Source organism: Taurulus bubalis, assembly GCF_910589615.1.
Source record: "Taurulus bubalis genome assembly, chromosome: 13".
Taxonomy (NCBI): domain Eukaryota; kingdom Metazoa; phylum Chordata; class Actinopteri; order Perciformes; family Cottidae; genus Taurulus; species Taurulus bubalis.
In genome coordinates, this window is record NC_136601.1 from 13022678 (window position 1) to 13041654 (window position 18977).

Consider the following 18977-nt stretch of genomic DNA (forward strand, 5'->3'; position numbering starts at 1 on the left):
GGTAGATTTGGTAGACTAATAAAGTAATTCAAGACTTAATAGCTTCGATAAAGTGTGTAAACCAGGCTTGGAACTTTGCTGTGCCTCTCTTTGTATTGTTAGCTGAATTTTTAATCATGCCAAAAAAGAAGAACAACAAAAGTCAGTTCAGATTTTTGATCGTTGGCTCACTTTGGACTCCAACTCTGGGGATGTGGTGTGCTGCCCTCACATATGGCCTGGCTACACAACTGCCAACATGTCAAACATTCCTATTGCCCGCCATCTGGTGCTGTCTGACACCCATTTTAAGCGAACCAACCACCACGGGGGAACAGGCACTAGAAACACCCAGTGTGGAAGGTCCTCAAAAAAGTCTCCCCTCGTCCATCTACAATCATCCAAATGATATCCCACCAGAAAACCCCCATCTCTTTTCCATAAACCTCACCAAGTGGTTTTATTTCCTAAACCTACACAGATTAAATTCACAGCGTTGACCACGTGTTTACTCCTACCATAGTAGGATAGTAGTAGTAGTATAGTCAGTGTTGATGCGCTGGGCTACACACCGAGTTAGAAAGGGACAGCAAGGGGTCCTGACCAAGAGACAGCATGTGTCAAGTTGGGATGGTTGAAAATATTGACTCAAGGAGTTAAAAGATGGAAATCAACATTGTATTGCATGGACTTTAAACTGCAGTCATATTGTTATACCGCCTGAAGATATATTAAAAAAAATGTTTTATCTCATCACAGGACTACGATGGAGAAATCAGTTTTAAGTCAATATATACATATAACAATGTATTACACATCAGTTGTGTAATTGTATCATTACACATCAAGTACAGCCATCAGGATAGATATCTGTACTTGCAGTGAAAAAAAAGTCTCTCTTACCCACAAGGTCCCACTCCCCATTGGGTATGTAGGTGGATGTGTCCACATCCAGCATCTGGAGGTCCAGCAGCCAGCCGTTGTGCGTCCAGGAGCCAAACTTCAAGTCACACTTTTGCACGTCGAATGGGAACCAACGCACGTCAATGTAGCAGGTGCTCTTCAGGATGCCCGGGGGGATGTACTGGCAGTAACCGGATGCATTCACCAGGACGTTGGTGTGAAAAGTCGCATCAAACCGCTCGTCCGCACTAGGGAGAGAATAAGAGAGAGTAACGTGTGTGTGCACCTTCAACACATTTCATCATCTTGCTGTGAGCTACAGCTCTATCTTGCTGAAATGTCTTTAATGCCTTTTTCATTGTTCTTGACATCATGCTGGTAATTACTTTGAAATAGGTTTTGTTTATTTGTTTTATCGTAGAGATGAGGACTCATAATAAAATTATAGTCTGCAAATTTAGTTAAGACAAATTATGGAATAAGAAACATACTATGAGGAATACAACATTCATTTGAAAACAGTAACTGAGTCCTGTCTGTTTGGCCACTTAGCGGTAATTAGTTTTTGTATGTTTTTGTGTGCCTGTTTAAGTGTGTCACTGTCATGGCTGTTTCAGCCAAACCTGCCACAACAGGGAGCAGTGAAGTGAGACCAGCCATCTGTGGAGCAACCAACCTACTGCTGCAGTCCTTCACCCGTCATACACACTTTCAAACAGCACCAAACATCAATGAAGTCGTTGAATGAGGTATATCTCTATCCTCTGAAAGTCTCGGGAATAGCAAACAAATCCTTTGGGAACAGATACTTAAAGTAACGAAAATATTGAAACACCTACACTTAGAGCCACTTCAGCTCTGGCACTCCAGTTGAACTCTAATTAAGAATTAAAACGTTGCTCCTCTGGTGTCGGTGAGAGTTTGAACTCTTTTGAATTAAGTGCCAAAGGCAAAGTCTGAACTTGGGCAATGTCTTCTGTTTTGTTTCTTTCTATATATGGCCAAAATGATTTTCATACAAATTGATTCTCCACTGTAGCAACTAGCTGGAAGGAAGTATCTCCTTTCCTCTGCATTGCTACTTTGTTGTGTGTTTAGTAAAGACTCGTAAAGTTAGTTCATCCTTAGATGAGGGAAACTGTGAGATTATAGTTCCAGAAAGAGAGGTATACATTATGGTTGAATCCTTACTCAACAGCATTCTGTGGTTTCATTTGAGCAATATTTTCTTTTGCTACAACACATGTAATAAAGTAAACACGTCGCTGAAATGTTGTTAAAACATGTTCTTTATACACATCCTTTAATTCATTCGACAACCGCACCTCAATCCTGCTAGATTACACATTTTATTATATAGTCTCCAATATTTTAGCTGACATCAGCTGTGTATGTATATATAAAAAAAACTCCCACTTGCCGAGGTTTAATTTTGAGCTGAGGGTGACTTGACTCATCATTGACTAATATTTGAACGTTAAACAGAGTTTAAGAGTTTCTCTCTCTCTCCTCCCTCTTACAGAGCCAGAGACGCTGTTTCATTTCCTCATTCTTTAAGTCCGTGTTGCAGAGTGTAACGCTGCACATTATTAAAAAAAGGTTTACCGTTTGTTGGAATGTAAATCCTCGTCGGATTTTAGTTTGTTACTCAGGAAAATCTAAAGTTACAGCAGGTTTTCTTTTGCCCTCATGTTCAAATGAGGATGCAACGAATCATCCTTTAATCCATTCACCCTTTCATATTATTGCTTTATATGTCTCAACATTTGATGGACAGCCATAGGTAGTAGAACATGTTGGTCAAAATAATCTATAGCAGCAGAGAAACGTTGCTTCAAGAAAAAACAAAACAACTCATATTGTAGCAAAGAAATGGATACAAAAAGGGGGACAATTCCCTTCTGTAAGGCCTGCTGTCAGTTTTCAGCAGTCGGAAAGAATAGCAAATGTTACTGTGAAGAAGTGCAGAGTTTTCATTCATTACATAAAATGCTCCTAACATACACAGTAAGTCATATGTTTGTCATATTAGGCCACATAAAAGCCTTTTGAAATCTATCTTACTTTACAATCCACACCCATTCAGAACTCAAGCCCACAGACTGAACTCTATATACATACACAACATGAGGCACGCACAATACACCTATACATGCACACACAAATCAACACGTACACAATGCAATGCCCACCGAGAGAGATAACGCCAGTGTGTCTGAAACAAACTGGAAACTCTTTCAGCTCTGACAAAAGGACGTGCTGTGCATCTTAACCGAATTTGTAGACAGACCCATTTTATTTGTGACTGCCTTTGCTCAAGATTGAATGATTTACCGTTTTGCCCTAGGTTAAGTGTGGTAATTTATTTCTCTTCTGTGTGTGTCGCTATCAGGTGTGGCTCCTGCTGCTGGGGGGATGTGTGGGTCGGCCAAGGTGATGAATTATTTAAGCTTTGGCCTTACTTAATCTGAAGGTGTGCGTTTTTCCTTCAGTGCTTATATATTTAGCATGTCCTGGCCTGTGTGTGTTTAACAGAAAGGACATATATTGTACAAGTTATGTATGTGCATAGAAGGGGATGTACTGAACAATACAAGATATTTATAGTTATCTGAAAAAGATAAATTTGAATTTACATGAGATTTACTTTAATTCTACCTTATTGTAGCTTGCTCCAAAATAGAAACACACTGAAAACAATTGTGTCATTTAATCCGAAACTTTTCAGACAAACATATTCATAATAGTATTAATCGTTGGGAAATATTTCAAAATGTTTAAAGAAAAATATTTTTAACAATGTTCACATTTTAACCATTAAATATGCATACTAGAAGGCAAGTGATAGCCCTGGGAGAACGGTAGTGTTCTTGTACAACACACACCCACACAAGAGAAAGAGTACTGTGGACATGTGAGAGTGGGTCAAGGTGGAACCATTGACAATAGTGGCAGTGACAGGTTCCTTCATCATGGGACATGAGTCACCAAAGCTTTCTTCTCACTCACTCAGCACCTGCTGCTATCCTCACTCACACACACACAGACACACACAGACACACACAGACACACAAATGACAAAAAGAAGGAAGCCACAAAGTCAAGAGACTTGCCAGTTGGAATAAATTAGCACATACTGTTAAAAATATAAAAAATGCACTGATCTTTAAAGCGAGATCTCGCTGCCAGATCAAGAATTCATATGTAATATAACAATAGTACGTACCTGTTTAAGTCATGATTCTACTTTTTGTTGATTGTGCAGGAAGAAAGAGCAACAGGGAGTACCGCAGAACACTATTAACTTTGTCATTCTTTGCAAACATTTTTTCCTCATCCTTTTTAATCAGAAAGATAGGAATAAAAGAGCTAAAGACTGTGTATTGTTCCATCAGAGAAAGCGAACCCCTTCCCTGAAGCTTTTCACCGTGCACAGTTGAGAGCTACACACGATCAGCACCTACTCAGGCAAGCAGAGACCTATCCATCCATGTACAGTATGTCATGTCCCAGGAACATAGCACTCATCTAACACTCAGGGGATCCTGACACAGGCAGCCTGTTTGACAGCCATACGGCCCTGTGGCTAACTAGCTCGCCAAAAAAGATGCAAGAAGTACACAATGTGTCAAATTTACAGGGAGTTTACTCCGATAGAAGCAGAGTTCACATAAGGTAGTAATACATCACCCATGACGGATGGATTGCTTTTGAACATCTCCATTGTCATCCTTAAGAGGAAACAGAAGGCGTGGCATCATTATGTTGGGATTATTATGTGACATAATTGTTGTGAAAGTAAATACTTTTTTTTGTGTGAAAAGGAAAACTGATTATTGTTGATGAGACTAAATGAGACTGTTTTCACGTACAATTAATTTGTCTTGGCAGGTGGTGCATTACATTAAACAATAAACACAAGAAACTGCACCGTGCGTGTAACATGAGCACTTCATCAATGCTAATCTTTTCTGCAATCATGCAGAATCTCTGGGCAAAGAGAAAAGAAAATCTGCTTGTAAACTAGCTACCTGTGAAATCATCCGATTGTACACATCGACTCTCAACTCTTGAATCTCAGCTTGCTAATCAGAGTGTAAACAATGAGCAATGCAAGGAAAAGGAAATATTGGCCTATATATCCACTGTCTACACCAGAAGCTCTGAAATATAGCCCCTCACTCTCAGAGGCTTATCCTTTATCAGACTAAGATGGCACTTGATTGTCTCTGAGTCTTCTGGACGCTCACCTTGCACACATACTGGACATGCAAATTGTGCAGGCGTTTGCTAATCATGATCAACCTCATTTACAAATTCACAAAGTCACATCTTCTTCATGGGGACATTAAAAAACAAAACGCACTTTGAAAAAAAGCATGCGTACATTGTATTTTATTTCCAGAGTATTTATTCATTTAAGGGATCACAGAACAGTCATCAAATCTGTCCATCTGTCCATTCATTCAACCGTCCGACCATCTAAGAAAACAAAAACAATCCCTCCATCCATTTATTCAATTAATTCCCCTTTCATCTTTCTGGCCTGTCGCAATGCTCTGTCTGTGTTTTGCAGCTACTGTCACTTCTTGCAAAATCAGGATTCTGTCCGTAGTTTACCTGAGCTGAACGTCCTTCATGTGTCTCATCGATCCCCAGTCAAGTGAGACCATTGACTTTCCCCTCTAATGAGAGAGGAGGTCAACGGCATACATAGCTGTTTTAGATCTGGATATTCTTATACAAACACAATCACGCACACACACGTAAATTCTTGCTGGCCTGACACACACACAAACGGCAGACGAGCTGGAGTCAGCTGGAGATTCTCATCAGGGAAGTGGATGAGCTTCATAGCAAACACGCACCTCTTTGTCCTTTGTCATAACCTTCTTGTGAATATTATAATATTCAATATCTATCAAAATCTTCCATTGATTATCAGAAGATTCAGTTTTCATGAGCTGAGGGAAAAATTAAAGAATACAATGTACGTACAGTAATTTAAACTCTTTGATCTGAATTGGAAGATCCCATCTCTCAATCCCAGTACAAAAACAAAAACACTGTCACCCATTATGGTGGGTAACAAAATAATGTCCCCAGGCACTATGCACTATGGTTGGAATATTGCAAATTCATGACTCACAGTATAGATTACCCATGCGTGAAAACCTCATTGTGAGACAACGTGAGTGAGTGTGAGCACAATATGAGAGCTATATGAGCGATTTCACACTTGGATAACATGAGCCGAATGACTCATCAAAGTCAACATCAGATTTTTCTTCGTCTCACTCCTCTTTTCTTTGATCTCATTATGACATCTGACCTCAGCACTCTTAATCAACATCATTAACTTCATATTAAAACAGTAGAAATTAATGAAGGGATTTATGACTACGTCTCGACTGTGCTGCATGCTAATAAACCGAAATGTATCTGCTATTCAACACAGTAAGACGAGCGTGTTATTGGCTGCGCACTGATGGCCTGCGGTGTAATGACGTATGTTGTGTGCCATTACAGTCTGTAATTGTGTGACAGCGTGTATGTATGTGGATGTGATGGGCTGGTTAAGAGTGTGCGTCTTTTTGCAACTTGTGTGCATGTGTGTGCACAGTTATTTACTGTGTATTTATGACATGAGAGCTTAGATGTGTGTGTGGTGTAATTAGTTAGGTGTGTTTGCGTGTGTTTCCAGCAGCGATCCATATTATTGCTGAAAACTGTACATTTTCATTTCTCCTAAGGAGGCACTTAAGGCTTCCGTCGTGGCTGTAAACTGAATCTTCTCCTGCAGCTTCACTTCAACATTCATTATTTCTAACGTCACAGAGGTAGGCAATAGTCCTTAAATGCAACCACTGTTTTTTTCCCCTCAATTGCCCAAGCGAGTATGTATGTATGGCTGTTTTCAACAAGTTACAATGAATACATGAGAATACGTGAGATTGTTTTTTTTGCTGTTTTTGTTTTGGCAAAACGCCAAGAATCTTGGCATGCGCAAGCAAAACCTGTTAACGGCGTAACGTAAACATTTCCATGAAAGTACAGGCATTTCGCCATGTATTTATTAATGACGTTTTAGGTCTGTATACTTTGTCCTTTTGTACTATGTGAAGTTATCATGTTCATGGGGAGAGTGGTCGTCCTGAAGCCACAAGGTTCGATCCCTGGTGTCACCATAGTTTACATGTTGAAGTGTCCTTGAGCAAGACACTAAAGCCCCAGTCAGTGCTTCACATCAGCACACTGCTCCTTAAGTACTAAGGATGGTAGCATCTTCATTGTGAGGGTTTTAGCATGCTGACATTCAATACAGTAGCACAGCTGTGGACTCTTAGGTTTAACCAAAATAATCAACTTTTCACATCTTAACTAAATGAAGCTCAAGCGTAAGTTCAGTAAGGAAGACACTCTTTACTTTCAGGTTCATTCATAAGCTCAGTCTCACAGCGATTACTCCATCAGCTGATTGGGGGTGTGTATGTTATATGAACCAATCGGAGTCGGCGCAGTTTCCATAAGCCAATCACAGCGTTGTTGTCAAACTTTTAAAATAGGTTCTCCTCTCTTCTGCTGTCAGTTGTCGTTTCAGCTCAAACCGATGCGACCCTCCTCCACCCCAGGCACCTCCAGTCAGCATTCAGTCCTGCTCATCATTCGTCATTGGGTTACACAGCAACTCCCTTCTTCAACAACACCACCAGTGTCTGGACTCAAGGGGGGATTCTGCCTTCGCAGATATCAACATATCACCCATTGCTCATCCTAAATAAGGATGGAGTCCAATCGCCAAAGACTTTGCACTATTCAAATATATGCAATTGTAATACATTATTGTTAAACTCTAAAACAAGTCTCTCCTGTTTGAAATGCTTTTGAAGCCTAAACCTAACAGCATGTGGGATGCAGGACATAAACTCCAGTCTGCAATGTCGAAGTTCTCTGCTATGTCCACAAAACCAGGCTGCACTTATTTTTAACAGGGTTGTTGTTTTCATGCATGATTTTAGCATGTAGCAGAGTAACAAGCAGCATAAGAGAAGGCAGGTGTGAGCGTAACATGCGGACACCATGACAGACAGAGACAGGAAACTGGGATGATTTATAAAGAGGAGTCGCTGAAGGCTGGCAACGATAAAAAAAAATGGAGAGAAAGAGTTGATTGAATCGAGTGAATTATAGTGAGACAGTGAGTTATGAAAGAGAGACGGAGGGAGACACAAAAAATGAGATGAGAAGAGAGATGGTAAGACGGGATGCATGATGGAGGTAGAGCAGGAAGAGGAGAGGCAGAGGGAGCAGGGAGCTTATGATGGGTAATCCTGGCAGGTCTGAAAGCTGAGCTTTTAAAATTTGGGTTAATGCCCCCAAACCTTTGTTTTGTCCTCGTATTCCCTGTCGTGTGTGTGTGTTTGAATGTGTGTATTGGCGGGAATATGGCAATGAGGAGAAACATCTGAGGCTCTTCTCTCCATCCACAAAGTAGCATGAATGAAGACCAACTGCAAAGCTGTCTTTCTGTCTTAACCTCAATTCATGTGTTCAAATCGATCAAGTTTCTGTTTTACACGCTTCTTCACACATTGTATCTGTCTAATTAAATCCCTCTGTGCGATTAAATCCATCTCTTAGTATCACTTCCCCCTCAGTCTCAGACTCATTCGTCTCTCACTCAAGCATGCAGACGCAATGCAATTAGTTGTTTTGGAGAAAAACAACTGGCCTACATTTCTAATTGACTTGGGAAGCCTTACACGGAAGTGTGAAGAACTGTGGATACAGCTTGAACTGAATAAAAAAATGCAATGAGCTTTTTCAATTTAATTAATTAAGATGTTGTCTTTGCTCTAAGCCTTTATGTTGCCTTAAAAAACAGCCAAATAGGATTCAATGTAATGCAGCATTAAACACATCAATAGCTCTTTATTAGCGTTCATTTCATGACATTAGTATCTTAATTGTGAACAAGGATGTCCAAATCAAATCATCAAGGAGATCGGCAGACTGTCAGCCACTACACTGCATCTTAGGAAGACTTTTCGACAGTTGATGTTTTTTCAATGTTAGATAATGGAAGAAGTGTTTTTTCTTGAAATAAGTCAAAACATTTGCCAATGAAACAACTGAAAATATGTAAGAATTCTTAAAATAAGATCTAAAATAATATATTCCTTTATTAGTCCCACAGCGGGGAAATTTGCACTGCAATATTTAGTAGACCTTTCAAGATAAAGAGATTTGGGAAATTAACTATATTTCACCAGTATTTGGAACGGTTGTGTTGTGTATTGTCCCAAAAAGAAGTATATTTATCTCACTTAAATGTTACTTGTGGATTGAGTCTTATATTAAGTGTAAGTAGACAAATATACTAGGTAGGATTTTGCATTTTTGGAGCGTTTGAGAAAGTAGATTATTTATTTACCCTTTTGATCTGTTGCCTGTGTCATCGAGTTTTTCTGTTTGATTGGGTGTGATTGTTTATCACATTGGCTTAAAGTAACCCTGATACGGCTTTAGTTTGTGGAGAATAAAGACAGATTTTAATAAAATAGCGGCACATCAGAAGGATTAAACTGATATTTCAATCACTCCAACACACTGACCCAAAAATAAACATAGAAAGAAAACATGCCATCTCTGACACGTGAGTTTATCTGCTGCACTGACTGATGGATTACAACGCTTATTTTATCAAATTTAACGAGACAAAAGTGTATTTATATTAAACTAAAAAAAAGAGAACCTTTTCAACTTTTCATTAAAAACCTGCAATACCTGATTTGTTTGGCCACCTCGTGGCAGTGGAAATTGAATTTGCTTCATGGTAACACTTCATCACCTTATAAATTGATATGACAAAGTTGTTGACAAACAGTTGCAGACCGTAACATTACTTTGGAGTCATATTTTAGTCCCCTGGTGAATGCAACACCCATATTCACTCTCTTTTAGCTCTGTTTTTGGTCTCTACAGTCACCTGCGGGACATATTTGCTCTTTACCTGCTAAAGGCTCCACTATGTTCCAGCTATTCAATAACTGTGTCTGACTGCTGTTTGTTGTTTAGCACCGAGTATACAGCGGGGTCTTTAAGAGCTTTTTCACTAAAAACAGCTACCTTGTGCAGATGAAAACACTATAACACTGTAAAGTTGCTGCCAACAGCTAAACAATGAGCTGAAACGCAGCTCCATAAAGCCAATTGAAGCTGCAGATTCAGGGTATCATTTTATGTAGGTTCATCACTAAGAGGTACCCCTTTCATTGTAACATTGTTTTCACTTTGTCATTTGATTCATTATTATTATAAAAATGTTGCTGCTCTAAGAATGGTGGCAATGAGCATGCAGGAGAAAGTATCTCTGACCTGTTGTAAAGGAGGATGTCAGGGGTCCAGATCTGGTCTGAAGGGAATCGCAGGTTCTGAACACCGGGGTAGTTTTCTGGATTCCAGCTCAGGTAGATGTCTGTCCAATACTGAGACAGAGAGAGATTAAAAAAGTTAGTCACTAGACCTAAAACATTTTTTAAATGGGTACAATAACTCTTATGCTCTGCAAAAAAAAACATTATGTCCAATGGCTAGATGAACTAACTTTATTGACCTTTCACAAGAAAGTTGACCGTTCAATAGAAATAAGAGTGTCTGTATCTCGTCAAGAAGCAAAATTAAAAATGAGGGATACAATTGATTTTTGCAGTCTTTTCCAAATTAAACAGCCACTCTGAAGTTCTCAATAAATGGATAGAATAGGGTTATTCCTGGGGGGGTATTCTTCGTACGTGGTTCAACAAAGTCGATCAAATGTCCTATTATCCAGCTTAAATTAGTGAGATGATTTATTTCATCAGGCTTTCCCGGTTCTTCAAAGGTTGACCCGCCCTCAAACAGTCTAGTTCATTCTAAGACGTCAGTCATCTGGATAAATGCGCGCGCACGCTCCTCTTCAAAAGGGGGAGGAGTCAAACACAGATTCGATGATCTTCAAACGCTACAATGGCAAATAAACTTTGAGAAAGAGCGTCTCTTCTCTCCATGTCCATAAGTCCATAATCATGGCAAAGTCTAATGGTGCGTTCACATCCAAAGCGCAGTGAATATTCGCAACACTTCCTGTTTGTGAATGCATCATAACGGTGCCTCCGCTGATCGGGCTAGAGTCACATAAGCATCGCAAAATATCAAGCTAAATGCGTAAGTGTTGGGAAAAGGTATTGGCTAATTTGAAGTGCCTCATCACCCAAATCAATCAGATTATATTTATTTAAATGTGCCTGCTGGCAGTAGTGTACAAATTAATATATACTTATGAGGACATATGTACTGTATGCGTGTATATTTCATATATGTGTACATACATGTATGTGTAGATTACCAGATAACTAGGAGTTTGAATATGTGCATGGGCGGATCAGTACCTTAATCATTTTCTACAATAATGATATGTATGGTCTACTAATAACACTGTCATATAATTATGAGTGCTTTCAATACATCCATAAGTTTCTGTTAGTCTGCATACTGTGAGACGGGCAATTGGCTGCGCCTGTGGTGATCAATGTCCGCGGCTCGAGAAGCTCTCGTAAATAAATGATTCCTTGTCAGCAGAATCTATAGCGCCGCGTACAGGAAGTCATGATGATGTGAGAACGGATCTTGGCGATCTGGAAGAACTCTCTCCCTATAAAACTAATATAACTAATATCGCTCCTTCATCAATGAGGAAGGGAGCTGCCTTTTTCGTCCGGTGGGAGTGGCCAGCTTATCCAGTGAATTTCACTAAACCTGCGCTAGAGCAGGTTAAGGGATTTCAATGTGTTATGGTGATTTTTCCAAACTTGCTTCGAAGAACCGAAAAGCCTGACCTGCGTCATCTTATCCTGAAAATTATCCGGCTAACTCAGTAAACCAGGTACGAAGAATAGGGCCCTGCGGTCATACCTGAAGGCTTAAATAATGTAACAGTCAATACCATTTACAGCCAACTCACTACATTATAAGTCTACACAATGCAACACTGTTGGATAACAAACAAGGGATGGTTCTTCTCTCTGCTTTTTAAAATCTTGTTATTTATTTCGGGCCAGTCTAGATTTCTTCTGCATTTAACAGTGGGCACCAAGCAAACTGTGTCCTACTTGAAACTGTTGCCCAGACAAATTTGGCTTGAGGCTATGAAACTGTCAGTGGGATGTTTAGCCTGTTGGCATTAAGTCCATTAGCTATCAAGTTGACAGCCACTTAAATATGCTGCACTCTTTCTTCTTCTTCCTCCTGTTTCCCTAATTTTTTGCTCGACACTGACGTTTTCTTGAGGATGGCGTTGAACATGGACACACACAAAGCACTACATCGCTCAAACTCTCTCAAACGCTGGTGGATGAGTTCCAGTATTGAGGATGAGTGTTATGTGAAACTGTGAGTGTTGAATATAATTGCAGATAACTAAAACATACTTGGCTGGATGAGCTAGTGCCTAGTAATACTGGATATAAAGTAAATGTTAGATTATAAATCATGCTTTTAGACTGTGAGCAAATTCAAAGAATCAATCCAGGAAAGTAATTGTGTCTCTGGACATGCATGGTTAAAATGCAATATCATCAACAAGCACTTAATGTAGTGGCACTAGTAATCTGAAAAAACACAGTAATAGCGTAATATAATTAGAAATCTAATTAAATCACATTAAATTGATGATGACGTGCCCTTCTTAAACTTTGACTCACAAGCTGCAGCCAGGAGTTGGTCATCAGCACTTGGTTCTTCTCATCCTGAAAACAGAAACAAAAAAGAGAAGAAGAGGAAGAAAGAATATGTTTTTTCTTTTGTATAAGAAGAGAAAACCAGGCCAATCCATATTTAATATAGTGAAAAAGGGCTTTGTCATTAGCGCAGTTGCTTTGCATATTCAAAGAAGAATAAACCAGGCTCTGTAAAACTGTGCAAAAGCTTCTTATGTAAGCAAGTTTAGGTCCGTTGAACAGTTTCACTGTGGAGTCATCTGACAAATTACTCAACCCTTTTAAAACTAAAATAAAGTAGGTCCCAGTGGATTTGAATCATGGTGATGGACTGTAAAATACCAAGCTGGCTCCAATTATGAATACCAAAAAAATACTCATCATGTTCACAGAAAGAAATGCTCTCACTGTTTCTTTTCTTGGCTCACTGGTTCATCTGTGTCTGCCTGTTTATTTAATTAAGGTGCAGGGAAACAGTTAATGCTCTATAAATGTTGTGAATTATGTGGTTATTGTCTGGTTATGTATTATCTTAAAAGCACCATTGCAAACACACTAATGATCAAAAAGTATTATCCATAAAAGGAAACAATGACAAAGGGATTTAAAAATGTAAAAGCAACTATTTTAACTATTTTCTTTATATTATATAAGTACTATGTTGTATATTTTATATGCTGCTGATAGTTTGGACAAGATATTACCGTAAAATGAATCAAATAATAATCTCAGTGAGACAATATTCTGCTTTAAAATATATATATTTTTTTATTAAACGTTACTATTAACAATAAGTAATGACCAAATTCTGCCAAAATAAAGATAATGAAGCTGAAAAAGGTGGAAAGAATTCAGACTATATTAAATATTTTGAAAGTGTACTTTGGGAAATTATGTTGCTAATATTCTAGCTGCAAGGTGAAATTAGCATTTCTGCAAGCCTCAGAATTTCAGTTTCATGTGCAGAGGGGAAAACACAGAACACGAATGCCTGCTTGGTAGAAAAGAAGTCTGAAAGGAATCAGACAATTGTTCTTTTTTCAACGCAAAGCATCTGGTTAGACATTTATATTTCTCTCTCTCTTTTTCCTTTTTCTAAAGTTGGAGTTGAACGCGTGGGCACATATGGCAAACCCTTCTATAATGTCTGAAAGCAGATGACCCAGATGATCGAGTAAAAGTCACAGCTGAAAGTAATAATTGGAAATGTGTGTCTCTTCAGACATTTCGTTTGTGTGTGTGTGTGTGTGTGTGTGTGTGTGTGTGTGTGTGTGTGTGTGTGTGTGTGTGTGTGTGTGTGTTTATGTGTGTGTGTGTGTGTGTGTGTGTGTGTGTGTGTGTGTGTGTGTGTGTGTGTGTCTGTGTGTGTGTGTGTGTGTGTGTTTACAATTTGTTGAAATAATGAAAATAGAATTGTGGGTTGTGTAAAATTCATAAGCTGATATTATTACCTTCACTCACCTATTCAAGGTCATAGCACCAGAATTGCAAAATATCTACAGAATATAACGATTTATATTATCAGCCTGCAGCATTATGTGGAGACTGAATATACATTCAACACGCAGACTTTTCTTAATCTACTTCAAGTAAAATATTAATTCTTCCATCAAATAGTCTTGCAACTCTTGCATATCTACTCGTCTTGAGCATATTATTATCTACAGATGTGTGTGAAGGTATTGATTATATAACCTCTCAACATTATTACTGATGTCTTTTCATCAATACACTTTTCTTGACTGTATGAGTGTATTTGTACGATTTAAATGAGTCTATGAGTCTATGAACAAATGTATGGAGGAACACATAAAACCTGACCTAGAAACACACCAGTCAGTCCATATTGTTTACTTTATAGCTGATGAATAAATGAGTGGAATGAACATTGGTGTTCCCATGACAACTGAACAGTAATGTTGAAGTTTATGAGCACACATATGGGTCTCAGCACATCAGTTGCTGCCACATAATTAAAGCAACCTCACACAAGCTATTCTCAGATCGATACAAAAATGTCTGTTATTTTATTTTGATGTAAAAAAAATCCTCACATCTTAACTCTGGGCATCACATTAGCAGCTTGTCTGGAGGCGACAGGGAACAGTACAAGCTATTAGCCAAGAGATGGTCTGGAAGGTATTTATGTGGATAGAAAGGTGTCTTTCTTTACTGACATCCAGCCCCTCTGGCAAGGTTTAATGAGCATCCTTGCTGTGTTCCAGTGTTTACCTTTACCTTGCTCAAAGTGTCAGTGAAACAGTACAAATCTGTCATTTTACTCCCTACCATATTCTCCCCACCAATCTTGAGGACATGTCGATGGCTTCTGCTCCATCCTCCTCTTAATAGTATAATGGGCTCATAACTACAGTTTGTAAATTAGGTTAATTGTCTACTTGAATTGCTTCCATTAGACGCTCTAGAGAATCTGATAAAAACATGATGACACTCACAAATAACATTTAATGATATAATTTCCTCAAAGTGTATTCTTTCTGTGGACAGGCTGACTGAAACATGTGCATGCAGCCTGCAAAGTGTCGTGCAAGTTTTTGGTCCTCACTGGTGGTTAATGAGTCGAGAATTCATTTTAAGGCCTCCTGCTACTTTGAGTGGAAGTTTAACAACTTGAAGTCATTAAAGATAGTAGACCGCGATTGATTTCTGGGTCACAGGCTGGAGGGAGGAAGGAATGATAATTTTCATGAATTGGGAATGTATCGGGGTGTCAAACTCAGGTAGACAAAACACTGTCAGGGAAGCAGCCCTTAGGGAGAGTTTTACACTTTTTATCTACAGTCTAGACAACATGAGAAAATATGGAGGGGAGAGTAGATAAGCAACGTCAATGCCTCTCTCTGCAACTAATCTTTAGGATCAAAACACTTCAGACAGAAAAGTGTGCATCAGAAAACAGCATCATGGGATCATTCATGCTTTTAAGGGCTTATTAGACACCAAACACATTACACACTCAGACAGAATTTTTTAACTCAAGAGAGTTGGCACAGTGACAACTAGTTTTCATCCCGATGATTGGGAGGTAAATAGCACATATTGTGTGGCATTCACGCTACTAAATCATCTATCAGGAAACTGTGCCTTGCTGGATGACGTTGACGTTGCAGGAGTCCCATGTGTTGGCACTCCCGCCGCATCAATGGGCTCTACTTCTAGCCATGCGTTATTTCATGCAGGGTTACTGACGGTCTGAACGATGCCCTAACCGCACACTGCTTCATTGGAGCAGCAAAATAAACAGCTATGCTCAGCCAGCTTTGCCTCGATGAATACAGATTACAAACAATGAAAGATTGTGTTATAAGAGGAATTAAGACAATTACGAGTTGTCAGAACGGATGTGCGGGAATGTCAGATCCAAGGAAAAGATACAGCCAACTGGTTTTTATTGATCGATTTAAAATTTTGCATCAAAAGGAAAAAGCAATTATCGATATACAATCGATATACAATCTCGGATACAAGCGGCCGAAATGAGCTTCCTCCGTAGGGTGGCCGGGCTCAGCCTTAGAGATAGTGTAAGGAGCTCGGACATCAGGAGGGAGCTTGGAGTCGAGCCGCTGTTCCTTCGTGTTGAAAGGAGTCAGCTGAGGTGGTTCGGGCATCTAGTCAGGATGCCTCCTGGACGCCTCCCATTAGAGGTTTTCCAGGCACGTCTAACTGGTAGGAGACCCCGGGGAAGACCGAGGACACGCTGGAGGGATTATTTCTCCTGGCTGGCCTTGGAATGCCTTGGGATCCCCCAAAATGAGCTGGAAAGTGTTGCGGGTGAGAGGGAAGCCTGGGTCGGCCTGCTGAACCTGCTGCCACTGCGACCCGACCCCGGATAAGCGGTTGAAAATGGATGGATGGATGGCTGGATGGATATACAATCGTTTCGCCAATCGCCGAAACGATTGTATATCCATCCAGCCATCGGGTAAAGTTGCAGATTGTAGACTTTCAGGTACAAAGTTTGCCAAGGAACACTTAGGAACATTGTAGAAGTGCATTACTTCTGCAAACATTTAATACCAATCCATAAGCACAATCTTGCCTGCGGGATGCGTCACTGAGGAAACCCACAGCTTGATACACACATCAGACCGTTTACAATGATAATATTCAAATGCTGTTTTTCTTTTCAAGCATTTTCTCTCACTTTTACTTGGATTCTTGGCTGCAATGATTGTAATGTGGGAGTTTAATCAATTTTTCTTTTCTTTTTTTATAGTTTCTAGTATGTCAAGTCTCCCTGTATGTGATGCTTAGCTAATTAACTAAAATGTAAATGATGCAAGTCACCACATAGTGGTCCAATTCCACTTCAGCTTTCCATTAAACTACACACCCAACAAAACACAAATTTATATTGTCACACCTCCTACGTTCTACACTGCCTAGATTAAACACCACGCCACACACACACACACACACACACACACACACACACACACACACACACACACACACACACACACACACACACACACACACACACACACACACACTAGAAAAAGAATGTTGTCTCCCTCACCACGTCTATGATCTGCAGCAGTGTGAGCCCCAGCTCCACTAGAATGGCGGCTGAGTCATTGACCACAGGTCTCTCCAGTCGGTTGTAGTTAGCCAGCAGCTCCTTGTACAACCTCCTCTGATGTTCTCCCTGCAGGGATCCTGGAGGAAACAAAAGAAACATGAGTTGTCTGAGGATTATTTTGAATATAAAGCATTTACATTGAAAGTTATTAAAAACTAAGAGTCAACATCTGTTCCTTCTTGACCTTAGCTGAAAGTTTGTGTGACAGAATAATCTCAATGTGAAGGTCCCTACTCTGATAAAAGTAGTAAAAGTAATTATTTTACATTATTTTGTCACACATAACCACGAGTCGTTACCACATATTTCAGACTTGAAGGTGCACCCCTCCAATTAATGGTTTCTGAAGGTCACTCCTTGATTTACATACTCAGGGGGTGCAGTTTTCACATTTGCATTTAAACGGTAAATCTTGTGCCGGATTCATGATGTTTCAGCGCCGGATAAAAAAAAGAAAAGCTATCAGTGTTTTGGCTTGAGCTATCCCTTTCTTGCAAATTATACTTGTGTACTGCGGCTGAATTCTAATCCAGAAAGTAACTTTAATGGCCTTCCTAACCTTTTACCCTTCCTTTGCTGGCACCAGCCGCTGTTGATGAATAATGAATACTGTAGATTTAAACATGCGCTAACATCAGCATCTACATCTGCAGAATGTAACACACACACACACACACAGACACACACACACACACACACACACACACACACACACACACACACACACACACACACACACACACACACACACACACACACACACACACAAGCCTGACAGGGCTGAGTTGGTGTGGTCTTAAGGTCCAGGGTGATTAAAATGATGCGTTTGTTGGCCCGACTCTTATCACCATTATTGATCCTCTGTACCTCACCTTCCACACACATTTCATATTTGGCCCAAAACAACAGGAGACAGAAACCGACAAACACCTACATGTACATACACAAACACGATCAGACCACACTGTTAATGCCCTTGAAGTCAGTGATCTCACTATAGTGCAATTTACAAAAAAAGTAAACATCCTGATACAACAATCCTTCAAACTAACAAATCATTTGAGGTAATCTCATATTCAGTTCTCACTACTCTTCAGTTCAGTGTTCCTTGTAATGTGTTCACACTGCAAGTACAAAATAATAATTGTTTGTCCTTATATGTGACAGAGATATGTTTTAATCATTGGGGGCTGCAGCGTCAAAGCAAAGACCGTTCAAAATGTCCAGCTATGAGAGAGGGGATTTGTGTAATGACATATATGGACATGGAGGTCAATTCAGAATAAATATTTAAGACTGGTAGGATAGTGACCATAATGTCAAAAATGTCAAATGGACTGCATTTTGAATATAGTCAGTGTATGTTCTACTACATTTACCAGTGCAAACCCTCCCTATAGCGTACAAACAAAAGTCAATATTTGAGATAAACAGCCTTCTTTTGAGCTGAATGACATGATGTATTTTGTAACACCATTAAAGGGGTTTTAAAGGGTTTTGTAGGACCAACAAGTTGGATAATTTTCTTCCATGAGTACACAGACTTCACCAAGTGAACACACTCTTAAAAAAATCATATAGATTTCTGCAAAACAAGCCCATATTGTTACAAACACTTTAACATAAACTTCCTCTCAGGGCATACACAACATGTCCTTGATATAAAACATGCTTAAGAGGTCACACTGATGAACAGACAGTGATGATTTCCTACACAGAAAAAATACTCAAACAGA

At 39.5% G+C, this 18977-nt stretch overlaps 1 protein-coding gene across 1 annotated transcript in view; it reads right to left on the reverse strand.

Moving 5' to 3' along the window:
• Window positions 1-18977, reverse strand: part of LOC306746122 (neuronal acetylcholine receptor subunit alpha-7-like) — a gene marked incomplete at both ends in the record, with an annotated part of 32797 nt that overhangs the window by 3729 nt on the left and 10091 nt on the right. The window contains 4 exons of the mRNA XM_079228992.1: window positions 883-1130; window positions 10261-10370; window positions 12624-12668; window positions 17179-17318. Of these exons, the coding sequence (XP_079085118.1) occupies window positions 883-1130; window positions 10261-10370; window positions 12624-12668; window positions 17179-17318 (543 nt within the window). The remainder of the gene's footprint in view (window positions 1-882; window positions 1131-10260; window positions 10371-12623; window positions 12669-17178; window positions 17319-18977) is intronic.